General features: G+C 50.4%; 1 protein-coding gene and 1 long non-coding RNA gene across 2 annotated transcripts in view; one reads left to right on the top strand and one right to left on the bottom strand.

The window, feature by feature from the left end:
• Positions 1–3,537, top strand: part of LOC143989108 (C-type lectin domain family 2 member H-like) — a 30,076-nt gene extending 26,539 nt beyond the window's left edge. Inside the window, exon 6 of the mRNA XM_077489126.1 lies at positions 1,337–3,537. Within this exon, the coding sequence (XP_077345252.1) occupies positions 1,337–1,496 (160 nt within the window). The 3' untranslated portion in view covers positions 1,497–3,537. The remainder of the gene's footprint in view (positions 1–1,336) is intronic.
• A 2,783-nt stretch (positions 3,538–6,320) lies between these two features.
• On the bottom strand, positions 6,321–14,259 carry LOC143990300 (uncharacterized). Its single transcript, XR_013277264.1, has 2 exons — positions 14,079–14,259; positions 6,321–6,490 (listed from the first exon to the last, which is right to left on the bottom strand). It is a non-coding gene; the product is annotated as an uncharacterized LOC143990300 (long non-coding RNA).
• Between the last annotated feature and the right edge of the window lie 3,521 nt (positions 14,260–17,780).

The raw sequence follows: 17,780 nt of genomic DNA, 5'->3' as shown, positions 1-17,780 counted from the left end.
AGCTGAGCCGAGTACACTCGGCTATGTATCTCGGCGGGGCCCCCCAATTGGGTGGGGCCCATGGGCTTGAGCCCAGTCAAGCCCAATGGTAAGTCCAGCCCTGGTGCCCGGGCATTATGGTCTTCCCACAGAGATGCAGAGAGAGCCCAAATTGCAGCACTGAACATACAGTACCTCTGCTCGGGTCCACTCCAGCCTCACATGTGTTGCAGTTCAAGGCTCAAGGCAGGCTGGCATGTTCATCTTCAGCCCTCCGAGCCTGACCATGCCCCCTCCCCGAGTCCCACCCAATTACTGAGAGGCAAGCGCCTCCTGACCTCCTCGTATAGGTGATTGAGAGTCCTGAAAATTGGAGCCAACTGAGCCGCTTAACTGCTGCTGGGGGAGGAAATAGGGCCAGGGGAGAGATCTGATCTGTGTCCCCAGCATTGTGTGTGTTTGTTCTACGTGCAACCAGCCCCGCACCTGTCCATGACAAATGGTAATTTGCGGGACTCAGCCCAGGACAAGGACATTTCGTGACAGCTGCTAAGTCCATCTATGGGTGTCCCGAGTGATTTGGGACTGTTGGCAACTTTGTATATCCTGAGACCAGTCCCGCGCTTGACATATCACTGTGCTTTGTGCATCACATACTCCTGACCTCTGCAGTCCATGTTACATATTCCTAAACCCCTGCGGTCTGTGCGTTACATACCCCTGCGGTGTGTGCGTTACATACCCCTGCGGTCTGTGCGTTACATACCCCTGCGGTCTGTGCGTTACATACCCCTGCGGTCTGTGCGTTACATACCCCTGCGGTCTGTGCGTTACATACCCCTGCGGTTTGTGCGTTACATACCCCTGCGATCTGTGCGTTACATACCCCTGCAGTCTGTGCGTTACATACTCCCAACCCTTATGCTTTGTGACTTACACTCTCCTGACCACTGCACAGACATAGGTTCACTTACTAATATACTGGCAGGTGTCCTGGCGCTTGCTAAGCACACTTCACCATGTCTCTAGTCATGGTACTCAGGGCATTTTGTGTTTTATACCTGCAATGTCTGCCTCATGGTCCAAAAGTCTGTGACCAATTATTTCAGGGTGTTTTTAAAAAGGATGGATGGTTTTGTGGGTGTGGTTTTGGGTGCGTCTAAAAGTGGATGCAGCCAGTAGGCTGTCCCCAGATCTCATTTTCATTATCTGGTAACCTTGGTATAGCACCCCCCCCCCCCTCCCCCCTCCTCGGTAGACAATGGCCATAAATGTTGAAGCTTTATAATCAGTTGTTGCACTGTAATCCTAATCCCTGGCGCATCTCTGTATGTTGATGATGATAATATGTCTACAGGGTGGAAGAGTACCGCGATGACATCGGACTGAACTGTGCCTTTCTGAATAGCAAAATAATGGCCTTGGACTGCGCCACGCATCGACGCTTTATATGCAGCAAGACGGCTAGCGGAGTTAAACCTGACCTTCTTGTCTCTTCTGGACCTTCCCTAATATAAGACAAGCTTGTCAATATACATTGAACTCCACTCCAAGCAGCGGCAGTGTGGAGACCCAGGAACACCATCCCTCCACCCGTCTTCCATAAAACTTCCTGTCATTTATGTAGTGCTTGGTTGCTACTAGTAACTAACATCCACCATGTCATCCTGCTGCCAGACCTCCATCTTTGCCTTCTGAGACAATGAACAGTCATTTGCGTTGTTTTTGTTTATTGGAGAATATAACTTGGTTGGGGGGGAAAGGAAATATGGGATGCCCATAGAACAATTGCTTTGCCATCATATTTAAGAATTAGAAAGGTTGAGCCATGAAGTACTGATTTACACATAATATCTACAGGCACTTCCCCTGCATAATACCATGCAGACTATTTCTCCTCCTCTGTGTATCGCCTGCAGACTGTTGCTCCCAGGACTTCCACCCTCCTGCACAAACTTCCACTGTAGATCATTACTCTTCCTGTCACATCATCCTCTTTTGACAAAAGAGACCACTTTGAACACTCTCAGTTGCTGGCTAAAATTGGTTGCACTGTTACTAGGCCAGAGGTCTGCAATACTTCTCCCCAGTGGCCTAGTAATTCAGTAGCATGTGCTGATTGGTGGACTACTGCTCCCAGCTAGTCTGGCCTGAAAATCCTGCACCCTCAGGCCGCAGCGATTTGATACTCTCCCCACAGTCTCTCCTCTGGCCTCTCACCCAGCTCCCCTGGCATGCCTCAGCTGGAACTCCACTGCGGTCCACTCACTGACCTTCTCCTGCCCCAAGTGCATGATGGAGACCTTTAACTGGACATACATTCCGGCAGTTCTCCAGCCCCTCTGTTCCAGAACATGATCTTGTAAGGATGAAGCTCCTTCATCGATGACCGTGTTAAGGATGAAGCTCCTTCATCGATGACCGTGTTCAGGATGAAGCTCCTTCATCGATGACCGTGTTCAGGATGAAGCTCCTTCATCGATGACCGTGTTCAGGATGAAGCTCCTTCATCGATGACCGTGTTAAGGATGAAGCTCCTTCATCGATGACCATGTTAAGGATGAAGCTCCCTCCCAGCTCTCCCGGACTCCTCCGCTAGGCCTTGCACCCCCCCTCAGATGGAGATGGGGCGCCTGCTGCTGCCTAGAACTCCATTCTCCACGTCTCCTGGCTGACAACTCCTCCACCAGTGGGCTGTTACCCCAGCTTACATGGGAGGCCTGACCCCTGCGAATTCCAGTTGGGGATTGGTCAGAGCTCCCTGCCACTCCAGTCCTATGCCCTGCCCCTCTTCCAGAACATTCTCCCTGGACACAGGGGAGGCTCCTCAGAACTAAAGCACGGTTGGTCACACCCATTGCTGCACTAACCACTCCCTACCCCCCAGATCAAAACAAGCAGGCCTAGCCTGAAGCATAGGCCTGTCCAAATTTACCTGCACTGACCGTTTCCCTTACAAAATCCTCACTCTAGCACCTACCTATGGTAGACGGTGCTACATTTATATTCTATTTTAAAGCTAACTTTTTTTGCTAGTTTTAAATAGAATAGGGAATGGTGAAGCCCTCCATCAGGTGTTGCTTTGTTGTCTGTGTTCCTTTAGATTTAGCTTAATTCCCTGTACCAAAGACCAAGACCTCCATTAGAAATAACAGGTCCCGTACAGTTTAACACTGAAGATAATCCTCTCAGATGATTATATGAGGAGGATTACTGGATGCAGTAAAAGCCACCTAATATATAATGTATATATAGCATTTTTTCAAAGCATTTTATTGCTGGAATTACAGCTCTGCTAATATTATCAGTATTTCTTTTTATCTGTTATATGTATTAACCACATACCCACTGGGCACTTAAACCCCTTTCCGAACCAGACCAAGTTTCAGCGCTCTCACATTTTGAATGACAATTGCTCAGTCGTGCAACACTGTACCTATATGACATTTTTGTCCTTTATTTCACACAAATAGAGATTTCTTTTGGCGGTATTTAATCACCGCTGGGTTTTTTATTTTTTGCACTATAAATGAAATTTTTTTAAAAAAATGTACAGAATTGTTGGTCCTTTTTCTTAGTTTCTGTTATAAAATTTAGCAAATTAGTAATTTCTCTTCATAAATGTTGGCCAAAATGTATACTGCTACATATATTTGGTTAAAATAACCCAAATCAGTGTATATTATTTGGTCTTTGTGAAAGTTATAGAGTCCACAGGCTATGGTGCCAATGACAGATAATTGATCACACCTGATGTACTGACAGCCCATCTCATTTCTTGAGACAATAAAAAAAAAAAAAAAAAAAAAAACGGGGAAAAAAAAAAATAACCCCCAAATGACCCCTTTTTGGAAAGTAGACATACCAAAGTATTTAGTAAGAGGCATAGTGAGTTTTTTGAAGTTGTCATTTTTTCCCTCACAATTCTTTGCAAAATGAAGTTTTTTTTTTCTTTTTCACAAAATTGTCAAAATTAACAGGTTATTTCTCACACACAGCATATGCATACTACAAATTAGACCCCAAAACGCATTCTGCTACTCCTCCTGAGTATGGCGATACCACATGTGAGACTTAAACAGCATGGCCACATACAGAGGCCCAACATGCAGGGAGTACCATCAGGTGCTCTAGGGGCATACATTTCAAATCTAATTTGACTGCCTATTACACTTTTGTGAGGCACTGATGGGCACAGTAGTGGCATGGATGATGTACGGATTATAACTTGCATGAATGAGGCATAAATCAGCCGTAGATGGGCGGGCTGAGCCGCGGACGGGGATGCCTGAGTATAGAAGGATGAATGAGGTAGAAATGGGCACTACAGATCCAGCCCACAGCGCTGCTGCACCCGATCTCTCCCCTCTCACTGTATCGATCGGTATAGAGAGGGGAAAAGCTAAGCCGGGCATGCACCGGCTTGTTTACAACTGATCACTCCATCATTTGAGGAAGCGATCACGCGGTAAAGGGCCGCTGTCAACTGCCATTTACTGTGATCTGCCGGGTCCTCTGGACCCGGATATTCCCAGGGCTGGGCGGGAGCAAGATTCTGAAAGGATGCTATAGCACGCCCTCCCAGAGTTATCCGACTGTGCTGCAATGATTTTTCAGCTATGGCCCGGCGACAACTAGTAAAAGAAAAAAAAAAAAATTCAGAGTTTAGTTTAATTTTTTAAGCCCCTTACACACAGGCCGAAGGTCAGAAGACATTAGCCAGTTAAAAAAAAAAAAAAACAAACACACACAGACACTCAGCCTGTGTGTATGCCACCCTGTCCAACAGAAGCCGGCCATTTGGTCAGCCTCTGTCAGATGGGAATGCTGGAAAACAAGGAGCCAACCGATTCTCCATCAGCGGCTTTGCGCCAATGGTGCCGATCGCCGATTGGAGTGTTCTGACGGGGGGAGGGGCACCCCCCTGTCAGAACACAACAGCTCAGTGGGGGAGATAGCTATACTAACTTTGCATAGTTAGTACAGCAGCTCTGACCGGAGCTGAGTGTTTTTTTTTTGTTTAACCCAAAATCAAATCAGTGTGTACCAGGCTTAAGCCCAGTGGGTTTAACAAAAAAAAGCAAAAAAAAACCTGACAGCTCAGGAGGAGCCGCTGTACTATCTGATGTTAGTACAGTGATCTTCCCTGCTGTGCTACTGTGTTCAGACAGGGGGGACGCCCCCCTACCCCTGCCTGCCAGAACACTCCGGTCAGCACACCTTTTTCGGTCATGCCCCTTTGACAGAAGCCGGCTTCCATCGGACCGGCTGCAGTACACATGGGTAGTATCCCCCCAACATTCAGCCTGTGTGAACTAGGCTTTAGAGTCCCCTTCGCATCCAAGTATGAAATAATTTGAGTCTAGTGTTCTCTCTAAGTTAATAAGATACTTAATTTATAGGGAAAAAAAAAAAAACACACACACACAGGTCTGTTACATTACAGAGGGCACTGGGCAGGATGGTCAAACTCTGGTACCCACAGCCACATTCAGACAACCTGCTCAACCATTACAAGGATAGCGGAAGGAAGACCATGAAAATGTGAGTTTAGTGCAACAGGCCAAATTCATGAAGCTTTACACAAGGATAAGAAACTTTATTTTGGCCCATTTTCCAACCACTTTTTTTTTTTAAATTAAGTTCCTTATACTGATATTAAAGTGGGAGTTCCGCAGTTTTTTTTTTTTTTTTTTAAGTCAGCAGCTACAAATACTGCAGCTGCTGACTTTTAAAATAAGGACACTTACCCGCCCAGCGCGCCCGCAATGTCTGTGCCGCCGCCAATTTGGGTATGGCAATCAGGAAGTGGAGCCTTGCAGCTTCACTTCCCGGGTCCCTACTGCGCATGCGTGAGACGCGCTGCGTAATAAGGATGATCCCCGCTGTCTCTGGGATCCGTGCGTTTCCCAGCAGACAGCAGGGGACCCGCAGGAAGTGGCCTAAATATCCGCAGATTCTGTGGATATCTATGCCAGAAGTGGGTGCAAATACCTGTACTATACAGGTATCTGCACCCCCCCCCCCCCCCGAAAGGTGCCAATTGTGGTGCCGGGGGGGGGGGGGGGTTCCAATGAGCGGAAGATCCACTTTAGGGTGGCGCTCCACTTTAAAGCTTTGTAAGCTGAACCTCATAACTGTCTGAATAGGACTTCAGTGGGGATTTCCAGATACAAGTGACATCATGAGCCTCATATCTCAATGATGTAACAAGTCTCCAGCTCCTGATGTTTAGCCAACAATGACCTCACGGGGAAACTGATAGACACATTTGTCTGAAGAACATTTTAAAACTCGGACAATGCAAAAAAATAAAAATAAATCACATAATTCCAGTCAGAAAAGGTTGATACAAACATTTTTATTTATGGAGATGCTACTGTTGATACATTGTGTGATGTCCGGTCTGGGAAGGTGTGTAGAGAAAACACGGGTATCCCCCAAGAATAAAGTCCAGAACATAAAACGCCAGCATGCTGGTAAATAATGTTGTCCCCAGTCCAGCTTTCATCTAAAAAAAGAAAATAAGGGAACAAAGATAAAGTATTAGAGCAAAGCCAATGTACACCATGTTCAAATACAATACATCAAAAGCTGCAATTGTGTGTAAATAGAAGAGGTGTGTTTATAGTTATTTGAATGTTGTGTCCTTTGTGCATTTCTTCCAGATCTGTGCAGTAATCCAGCATATAACAACGTCTGCACTTTTCCCTGTTCAGGAGCTTCCTATAATAAACACCAGTCAGTGCTGCTCTCGCCCCGTTCAGGGTGACTGGCCTGGTGTCTGATCCATGTGGCAGCATAAGGCTCGGTACACACCTACGCAGTTTGCTTTTAATCTGTTCCTGAAGGGATTTTTGCTGTGCGTTTTTGATTTCTGCGCACGTGATTTTACTGCAATTTGCATTTTTTTGGGGCAGATTAACCAGTTGCCGACCGCCGCACGCCGATGTACGTCGGTACAATGGCACGGGCAGGCATAAGGACATACATGTACGTCCCTTGCCTCCCGCGGGTCGGGGGCCCGATCGGGCCCCCGCCCGGTGCCTGCGGCGGTCGGTATTCGTTCGGGAGCGATCCCGGACGAGGGGACGGCCATTCATTCATGGCCACCCCCTCGCGATCGCTCCCGACGAATAGAAATCCCCGGTGACATCACTTCCTCTCCTGTAATGTAAACACAGGAGAGGAAGTGATGTATTCTCTCCTCCGTGTCGGTATTTTTCGTTCCGACACGGAGGAGAGCGGATCAGTAAGTTGCACCAACACTCTACACACACAGTAGAACATGCCAGGCACACTCACACCCCCCCTTTACCCCCCGATCACCCCCCCAATTACCCCTGCCCCCCAGTCACAGTGACACCAATGTCATTTTTTTTTTTTTTTTTTTTTTGCATTGGTGTCATTTGTGACTGTAATAACTGTTAGGGCAGTTAGAGTTAGCCCCCTTTAGTTCTAATGTACCCCCCTAACCCCCCCAATAAAGGTTTAACCCCGTGATCACCCCCCGTCGCCAGTGTCACTAAGGCTGGGTTCACATTGCAGCGGTTTATGAGAACGAATGTGATTCGCACCGCACTGCAGTGCAAATCACATCCGATCTCTGTGCGATTCGAGTTCAGCCATTCGCCGCACCCGCCACACCCGCCGCACCCGCCGCAAATTCGCACGGGACCCTTTTTTTGGCCCGCAGCAGAATCGGATCGCATGGGTGTTCACACCATGCGATCCGAGTTTGCAGATCGCACTGCGATATGCGAACTGATCTGGGGGTGTCAGTAACATTTCACTGACACTCCCAGCAGTTCGCATAGGGCAGTGTGAACTGCCGCCGGGAGGCATGCGATGCGGGAACCCGCCGCGGATTCGCGGCGTTTCCGCATCGCTCCAGTGTGAACCCAGCCTAATAAGCGATCATTTTTCTGATCGCCGTATTAGTGTCACAGGTGACGCTAGTTAGGCAGGTAGGTATTTAGGTTCGCCGCAGCTTTTTATAGCGCCAGGGACCCCCATATACTACCGCATAAAGCCCTCTGATTGCCCCCTAGTTAACCCTTTCACCAGTGATCACCATATAACTGTTACAGGTGACGCTGGTTGGTTAGTTATTTTTTTATAGTTTCAGGGCACCCGCCATTTATTACCTAATAAAGGTTTAACCCCCTGATCACCCGGCGGGTGTCATTTGTGACTAATAACTGTTAGGGCAGTTAGGGTTAGCCCCCTTTAGTTCTAAGGTACCCCCCTAACCCCCCCAATAAAGGTTTAACCCCGTGATCACCCCCCGTCGCCAGTGTCACTAAGGCTGGGTTCACATTGCAGCGGTTTGAGAACGGATGTGATTCGCACCGCACTGCAGTGCAAATCACATCCGATCTCTGTGCGATTCGAGTTCAGCCATTCGCCGCACCCGCCACACCCGCCGCACCCGCCGCAAATTCGCACGGGACCCTTTTTTTGGCCCGCAGCAGAATCGGATCGCATGGGTGTTCACACCATGCGATCCGAGTTTGCAGATCGCACTGCGATATGCGAACTGATCTGGGGGTGTCAGTAACATTTCACTGACACTCCCAGCAGTTCGCATAGGGCAGTGTGAACTGCCGCCGGGAGGCATGCGATGCGGGAACCCGCCGCGCATTCGTGGCGTTCCCGCATCGCTCCAGTGTGAACCCAGCCTAATAAGCGATCGTTTTTCTGATCGCTGTATTAGTGTCACAGGTGACGCTAGTTAGGCAGGTAGGTATTTAGGTTCGCCGCAGCTTTTTATAGCGCCAGGGACCCCCATATACTACCGCATAAAGCCCCCTGATTGCCCCCTAGTTAACCCTTTCACCAGTGATCACCATATAACTGTTACAGGTGACGCTGGTTGGTTAGTTATTTTTTTATAGTTTCAGGGCACCCGCCATTTATTACCTAGTCTCACTAGTGTACCCCTAAATTTAGGGGTGTCTACTTTCCAAAATGGGGTCATTTGGGGGGGGTTTGTGCCATCTTGGCATTTTATGGCCTTCAAAACTGTAACGCCCTTAGAAAGCCTGAAGGCGGTGCTTGGTTTTCGGGGCCCCGTACGCGGCTAGGCTCCCAAAAAGTCCCACATATGTGGTATCCCCGTACTCAGGAGAAGCAGCAGAATTTATTTTGGGGTGTCATTTCACATATGCCCATGGCATGCGTGAGCAATATATCATTTAGTGACAACTTTGTGAAAAAAAAAAAAAAAAAAAAAAGTTTGTAATTTTCCCGCAACTTGTGGCAAAATATAAAATATTCCATGGACTCAACATGCCTCTCAGCAAATAGCTTGGGGTGTCTACTTTCTAAAATGGGGTCATTTGTGGGGGTTTTGTGCCATCTTGGCATTTTATGGCCTTCAAAACTGTAATAGGTAGTGAGAAGTGAACTCAAAAATTTACGCCCTTAGAAAGCCTGAAGGCGGTGCTTGGTTTTCGGGGCCCCGTACGCGGCTAGGCTCCCAAAAAGTCCCACATATGTGGTATCCCCGTACTCAGGAGAAGCAGCAGAATTTATTTTGGGGTGTCATTTCACATATGCCCATGGCATGTGTGAGCAATATATCATTTAGTGACAACTTTGTGAAAAAAAAAAAAAAAAAAAAAAAGTTTGTAATTTTCCCGCAACTTGTGGCAAAATATAAAATATTCCATGAACTCAACATGCCTCTCAGCAAATAGCTTGGGGTGTCTACTTTCTAAAATGGGGTCATTTGTGGGGGTTTTGTGCCATCTTGGCATTTTATGGCCTTCAAAACTGTAATAGGTAGTGAGAAGTGAACTCAAAAATGTACGCCCTTAGAAAGCCTGAAGGCGGTGCTTGGTTTTCGGGGCCCCGTACGCGGCTAGGCTCCCAAAAAGTCCCACATATGTGGTATCCCCGTACTCAGGAGAAGCAGCAGAATTTATTTTGGGGTGTCATTTCACATACGCCCATAGCATGTGTGAGCAATATATCATTTAGTGACAACTTTGTGTAAAAAAAAAAAAAAAAATTTTTTTTTTGTCATTATTCAATCGCTTGAGGCAAAAAAATAAAATATTCAATGGGCTCAACATGCCTCTTATCAATTTCCTTAGGGGGTCTACTTTCCAAAATGGGGTCATTTGGGGGGGTTTTGTACTGCCCTGCCATTTTAGCACCTCAAGAAATGAGATAGGCAGTCGTAAACTAAAAGCTGCGTAAATTGCAGAAAACGTACCTTAGTTTGTAGATGTGACAACTTTTGCGCAAACCAATAAATATACAATTATTGACTTTTTTTTTACCAAAGACATGTGGCTGAATACATTTTGGCCTAAATGTATGACTAAAATTGAGTTTATTGGATTTTTCTAATAACAAAAAGTAGAAAATATCATTTTTTTTCAAAATTTGCGGTCTTTTTACGTTTATATCGCAAAAAATAAAAATCGCAGAGGCAATCAAATACCATCAAAAGAAAGCTCTATTTGTGGGAAGAAAAGGACGCAAATTTTGTTTGGGTACAACATTGCATGACCGCGCAATTACCAGTTAAAGCAGCGCAGTGCCAAAGTGTAAAAAGACCTCTGGTCATTTACCAGCAAAATGGTCCGGTCTGAAAGTGGTTAAAAAACACAAATTGCTTCAAAAAACGCATTATATGCTTTTCTGCAGTTTCTCCATTAAAGTATATTGAACCAAAGAAAGATTGTTTTGCGTTTAAAAGTCCCTGACCGATTCCAAATACACAGCGGCTGAAAAAAAGCAGAAATGAGCGTGTCCCATAGGAAACCATGGAAATGAACCGTAGTGCGTTTCTGCAAAAAGCACCAATAAAAATATAGATGTGAACCAGGTCTAAGACATTTACTAACATAATGGGGTTAAAAAGACTAAAATTAGCCCTTTATAGTAAAAAAAAAAAAAAAAAAGCAGATGATGACTACTTTAAGAGGTTCACTTTTTTTTTTTTACTGTAGAACGGTGACAGTAATATTTACAGTAGCGATTATTTGCTCTTTTTGTACTATAAAGGGCTCATTTTTTTTTTGTTAACCCCATTATGTTACTGGCCGATTAATCGATTATGAAAATAGTAATGGATTAATTTCATAATCGATTAGTTGTCGATTCATCAATTAGTTGATTCAGCCCTAATACCCAACATGTCAAACTTCGGTACTTAAACATCTCCATCGGCAACACTTTACAAATGTTTACAAGTTACCCGTTTAGAGTTACAAAAGAAGTCTTGGGCACTAGAGAGGGAAATCCTCTGATCACATTTCATTACAACCACTTCAACCCCCCGAAATTACCAGTCATGGAAATGTCATTTATCCATCCCAACATTACATGTCTGTGGCAGGAAAAGGCGGTGGGGGGGTAAGACTGCATGGTACACAAAGACGGGGAGGCAGATGACAACACGGCTGCAGGGGGGGCAGGTGACACAACACGGCTGCGGGGGAGGCAGGTGACACAACACGGCTGCGGGGGAGGCAGGTGACACAACACGGCCGCGGGGGAGGCAGGTGACACAACACGGCCGCGGGGGAGGCAGGTGACACAACACGGCCGCGGGGGAGGCAGGTGACACAACACGGCTGCGGGGGGAGGCAGGTGACACAACACGGCTGCGGGGGGAGGCAGGTGACACAACACGGCTGCGGGGGGAGGCAGGTGACACAACACGGCTGCGGGGGGAGGCAGGTGACACAACACGGCTGCGGGGGGAGGCAGGTGACACAACACGGCTGCGGGGGGGGGAGGCAGGTGACACAACACGGCTGCGGGGGGGGGAGGCAGGTGACACAACACGGCTGCGGGGGGGGGAGGCAGGTGACACAACACGGCTGCGGGGGGGGGAGGCAGGTGACACAACACGGCTGCGGGGGGGGGAGGCAGGTGACACAACACGGCTGCGGGGGGGGGGAGGCAGGTGACACAACACGGCTGCGGGGGGGGGAGGCAGGTGACACAACACGGCTGCGGGGGGGGGAGGCAGGTGACACAACACGGCTGCGGGGGGGGGAGGCAGGTGACACAACACGGCTGCGGGGGGGGGAGGCAGGTGACACAACACGGCTGCGGGGGGGGGAGGCAGGTGACACAACACGGCTGCGGGGGGGGAGGCAGGTGACACAACACGGCTGCGGGGGGGGAGGCAGGTGACACAACACGGCTGCGGGGGGGGGAGGCAGGTGACACAACACGGCTGCGGGGGGGGGAGGCAGGTGACACAACACGGCTGCGGGGGGGGGGAGGCAGGTGACACAACACGGCTGCGGGGGGGCGGGGCGGGCAGGTGACACAACACGGCTGCGGGGGGGGGGGGCGGGCAGGTGACACAACACGGCTGCGGGGGGGGCGGGCAGGTGACACAACACGGCTGCGGGGGGGGCGGGCAGGTGACACAACACGGCTGCGGGGGGGGCGGGCAGGTGACACAACACGGCTGCGGGGGGGGGGAGGCAGGTGACACAACACGGCTGCAGAGGGGGGGGGCCAGGTGACACAACACGGCTGCAGAGGGGGGGCCAGGTGACAACACAGCTGCAGAGGGGGGGGGCCAGGTGACACAACACAGCTGCAGAGGGGGGTGCAGGTGACACAACACAGCTGCAGAGGGGGGTGCAGGTGACACAACACAGCTGCAGAGGGGGGTGCAGGTGACACAACACAGCAGCAGAGGGGGGTGCAGGTGACACAACACAGCAGCAGAGGGGGGTGCAGGTGACACAACACAGCAGCAGAGGGGGGGGGCAGGTGACACAAGACGGCTGCAGAGGGGGGGGGGCAGGTGACACAACACGGCTGCAGAGGGGGGTGCAGGTGACACAACATGGTTGCAGAGGGGGGGGGGGGGCAGGTGACACAACACGGCTGCCGGGGGGGCAGGTGACACAACACGGCTGCCGGGGGGGCAGGTGACACAACACGGCTGCCGGGGGGGCAGGTGACACAACACGGCTGCCAGGGGGGGCAGGTGACACAACACGGCTGCCGGGGGGGCAGGTGACACAACACGGCTGCCGGGGGGGCAGGTGACACAACACGGCTGCCGGGGGGGCAGGTGACACAACACGGCTGCCGGGGGGGCAGGTGACACAACGCGGCTGCCGGGGGGGCAGGTGACACAACACGGCTGCGGGGGGGGGGGGGGGGAAGCAGGAGACACAACACGGCTGCGGGGGGGGGGGGGCAGGTGACACAACACGGCTGCGGGGGGGGGGGGGGCAGGTGACACAACACGGCTGCGGGGGGGGGGGGCAGGTGACACAACACGGCTGCAAGGCGGGGGGGCAGGTGACACAACACGGCTGCAAGGCGGGGGGCAGGTGACACAACACGGCTGCAAGGCGGGGGGGCAGGTGACACAACACGGCTGCAAGGCGGGGGGGCAGGTGACACAACACGGCTGCAAGGCGGGGGGGCAGGTGACACAACACGGCTGCAAGGCGGGGGGGCAGGTGACACAACACGGCTGCCGGGGGGGCAGGTGACACAACACGGAGGGGGGGTGGGGGTAATTAGTGAACACGGAGGGGGTGGGGGGGTGATTAGTGAACACGGAGGGGGGTGGGTGAACATGGAGGGGGGTGGGGGGGTGATTAGTGAACACGGAGGGGGTGGGGGGTAATTAGTGAACACGGAGGGGGTGGGGGGGTGATTAGTGAACACGAAGGGGGTGGGGGGGTGATTAGTGAACACGGAGGGGTGTGGGGGTGATTAGTGAACACGGAGGGGTGTGGGGGTGATTAGTGAACACGGAGGGGGTGGGGGGGGTGATTAGAGAACACGGAGGGGGTGGGGGGGGGGTGATTAGTGAACACGAAGGGGGTGGGGGGGGTGATTAGTGAACACGAAGGGGGTGGGGGTGATTAGTGAACACGGAGGGGTGTGGGGGTGATTAGTGAACACGGAGGGGTGTGGGGGTGATTAGTGAACACGGAGGGGGTGGGGGTGTAATTAGAGAACACGGAGGAGGGTGGGGGGGGTAATTAGAGATCACGGTGGGGGGATGATTGGGGGGTCTCCAGCTCTGTCTCCCCCCGGACTTTCCTCCTCACTACTCCCGCGGTCTCCTCTCCTCCCCCGGCTCTCCTCCTCACCTGCACAGCTCTGCGCCCCCCGGCCGCCATTTCTGCCCCCCGGGACGGTTCCTCTCAGCTCTCCCCTCAGTAACTGTCTCCGTTCATCCTCCATAGAGATTTCCAGTACTAAAGATGGCCGACGGGTGATGATGAAACCAACAAATCACTGCATTCAGCTAATCGGGATAGGAGACACCTATGGTGGGGATCGGTATTACAGCCGGAGAAGACAGATTGCCATCTTGTGGCCAAATTCAAGAATAACCATTAAAATCACCCAATACTGTTGAAATTTGAAATAAAATTAATAAAATGATATAAAATTGATATGGGTTTGTGTGATATGACATAGTTGTTGTGAGGTGCATCAGGTCAGGCGCTTCAGTAAGAGGCGCTGTGATTGGTCACAGGTTCTTCTTTACTCCAGTCTGAGGCGCTCTCAGGTCACTTCTCCTTAGCGAGTTGACGGAGTGACATTCAGAGAGGAGAGCTCCTGCATTTCACTGCGATTTTCAGCGACTGACAGCGAATAACTGCGATATTTATCATTTTTATTGATATTTATCGCTATTACTAACCCTTATTATAATATTATTCTTAATATTATAATTTTTTAGCCTTTTTTCAGGTATACAGGCATCCAACACCAACAGGATGCCTCGGCCTTCACGTCCCAGATCCCGGCGAAGGTGCTCACGTCAGGACAGCGATGAGTCACCAATCGCCCACCGGACGAGATCCAGAGCCCCACATCGGCGGAGACAGGAGGCGGAGCCACCCAGGAACAGGAGCCGTTCGCCAAGACACCGCGACAGGCCTGCTGAACATCTCCCAGCACCGCCACCGGCCATGGAGCCGCGTGGCGAGGAGCAGGTAATCTGTATCATCTGTTTTGCAGGTATTGAAGATGGAGAAGACACGACCACTGTGACCTGCGCTCACCAATTCCACACGGCGTGCATCCAGCGGTGGATGGAGCAAAGCGCAACCTGTCCACTGTGCCGGGCTGCCATCCCCATCCCCCAACAGGACCACGGCCATCAGGGGAACAACAACAGGTTTGACATTCGGGTTGATGAAAATGGTAATATGTGGTTCATTGACATTGAGCAGCAGCTGATCCGCAGGGTTGACTTTCAGGTTAATGAAGATGATGATGAGTATGTGATAATGTGGCAATGATCCCTATAGAGTAACATCTTTTTTCTTTATATATACAGGATTGTAGTAGTAATAGTAATTGTTTATACTTCTAGTAGTTTTATAGTAGTTTAAAAAAAAAATCTATTTTTATAAATATATAACAGATATTTTCTTTTTATACAGCATGCTTGTAGTAGTAATTGTAATTTTTTATGCTTGTAGTAGATTTATATTAGTTTAACCAGTTGCCGACCGCCGCACGACGATGTACGTCGATAGCATGGCACGGGCAGGCATATTGGCGTACATGTACGTCCCTTGCCTCCCGCGGGTCGGGGGCCCGATCGGGCCCCCGCCCGGTGCCTGCGGCGGTCGGTATTCGTGCGGGAGCGATCCCGGACGAGGGGACGGCCATTCGTTCATGGCCACCCCCTCGCGATCGCTCCCGACGAATAGGAATCCCCCGTGACATCACTTCCTCTCCTGTAATGTAAACACAGGAGAGGAAGTGATGTATTCTCTCCTCCGTGTCGGTATTTTTCGTTCCGACACGGAGGAGAGCGGATCGGTGAGTTGCACCAACACTCTACACACACAGTAGAACATGCCAGGCACACTCACACCCCCCCTTTACCCCCCGATCACCCCCCCAATTACCCCTGCCCCCCAGTCACAGTGACACCAATGTCATTTTTTTTTTTTTTTTTTTTTTTTTTGCATTGGTGTCATTTGTGACTGTAATAACTGTTAGGGCAGTTAGAGTTAGCCCCCTTTAGTTCTAATGTACCCCCCTAACCCCCCCAATAAAGGTTTAACCCCGTGATCACCCCCCGTCGCCAGTGTCACTAAGGCTGGGTTCACATTGCAGCGGTTTATGAGAACGAATGTGATTCGCACCGCACTGCAGTGCAAATCACATCCGATCTCTGTGCGATTCGAGTTCAGCCATTCGCCGCACCCGCCGCACCCGCCACACCCGCCGCACCCACCGCAAATTCGCACGGGACCCTTTTTTTGGCCCGCAGCAGAATCGGATCGCATGGGTGTTCACACCATGCGATCCGAGTTTGCAGATCGCACTGCGATATGCGAACTGATCTGGGGGTGTCAGTAACATTTCACTGACACTCCCAGCAGTTCGCATAGGGCAGTGTGAACTGCCGCCGGGAGGCATGCGATGCGGGAACCCGCCGCGGATTTGCGGCGTTTCCGCATCGCTCCAGTGTGAACCCAGCCTAATAAGCGATCATTTTTCTGATCGCCGTATTAGTGTCACAGGTGACGCTAGTTAGGCAGGTAGGTATTTAGGTTCGCCGCAGCTTTTTATAGCGCCAGGGACCCCCATATACTACCGCATAAAGCCCCCTGATTGCCCCCTAGTTAACCCTTTCACCAGTGATCACCATATAACTGTTACAGGTGACGCTGGTTGGTTAGTTATTTTTTATAGTTTCAGGGCACCCGCCATTTATTACCTAATAAAGGTTTAACCCCCTGATCACCCGGCGGGTGTCATTTGTGACTAATAACTGTTAGGGCAGTTAGGGTTAGCCCCCTTTAGTTCTAAGGTACCCCCCTAACCCCCCCAATAAAGGTTTAACCCTGTGATCACCCCCCGTCGCCAGTGTCACTAAGGCTGGGTTCACATTGCAGCGGTTTATGAGAACGGATGTGATTCGCACCGCACTGCAGTGCAAATCACATCCGATCTCTGTGCGATTCGAGTTCAGCCATTCGCCGCACCCGCCACACCCGCCGCACCCGCCGCAAATTCGCACGGGACCCTTTTTTTGGCCCGCAGCAGAATCGGATCGCATGGGTGTTCACACCATGCGATCCGAGTTTGCAGATCGCACTGCGATATGCGAACTGATCTGGGGGTGTCAGTAACATTTCACTGACACTCCCAGCAGTTCGCATAGGGCAGTGTGAACTGCCGCCGGGAGGCATGCGATGCGGGAACCCGCCGCGCATTCGTGGCGTTCCCGCATCGCTCCAGTGTGAACCCAGCCTAATAAGCGATCGTTTTTCTGATCGCTGTATTAGTGTCACAGGTGACGCTAGTTAGGCAGGTAGGTATTTAGGTTCGCCGCAGCTTTTTATAGCGCCAGGGACCCCCATATACTACCGCATAAAGCCCCCTGATTGCCCCCTAGTTAACCCTTTCACCAGTGATCACCATATAACTGTTACAGGTGACGCTGGTTGGTTAGTTATTTTTTTATAGTTTCAGGGCACCCGCCATTTATTACCTAGTCTCACTAGTGTACCCCTAAATTTAGGGGTGTCTACTTTCCAAAATGGGGTCATTTGGGGGGGGGTTTGTGCCATCTTGGCATTTTATGGCCTTCAAAACTGTAACGCCCTTAGAAAGCCTGAAGGCGGTGCTTGGTTTTCGGGGCCCCGTACGCGGCTAGGCTCCCAAAAAGTCCCACATATGTGGTATCCCCGTACTCAGGAGAAGCAGCAGAATTTATTTTGGGGTGTCATTTCACATATGCCCATGGCATGCGTGAGCAATATATCATTTAGTGACAACTTTGTGAAAAAAAAAAAAAAAAAAAAAAAGTTTGTAAT

The sequence above is a fragment of the Lithobates pipiens genome, unplaced genomic scaffold (assembly GCF_037356315.1).
Source record: "Lithobates pipiens isolate NorthernLeopardFrog02 unplaced genomic scaffold, aLitPip1_a1.2 Scaffold_18, whole genome shotgun sequence".
NCBI classification, from domain to species: domain Eukaryota; kingdom Metazoa; phylum Chordata; class Amphibia; order Anura; family Ranidae; genus Lithobates; species Lithobates pipiens.
Note: the sequence above shows the minus strand (reverse complement) of the source record. Positions and strands in the feature narration are given on the sequence as shown.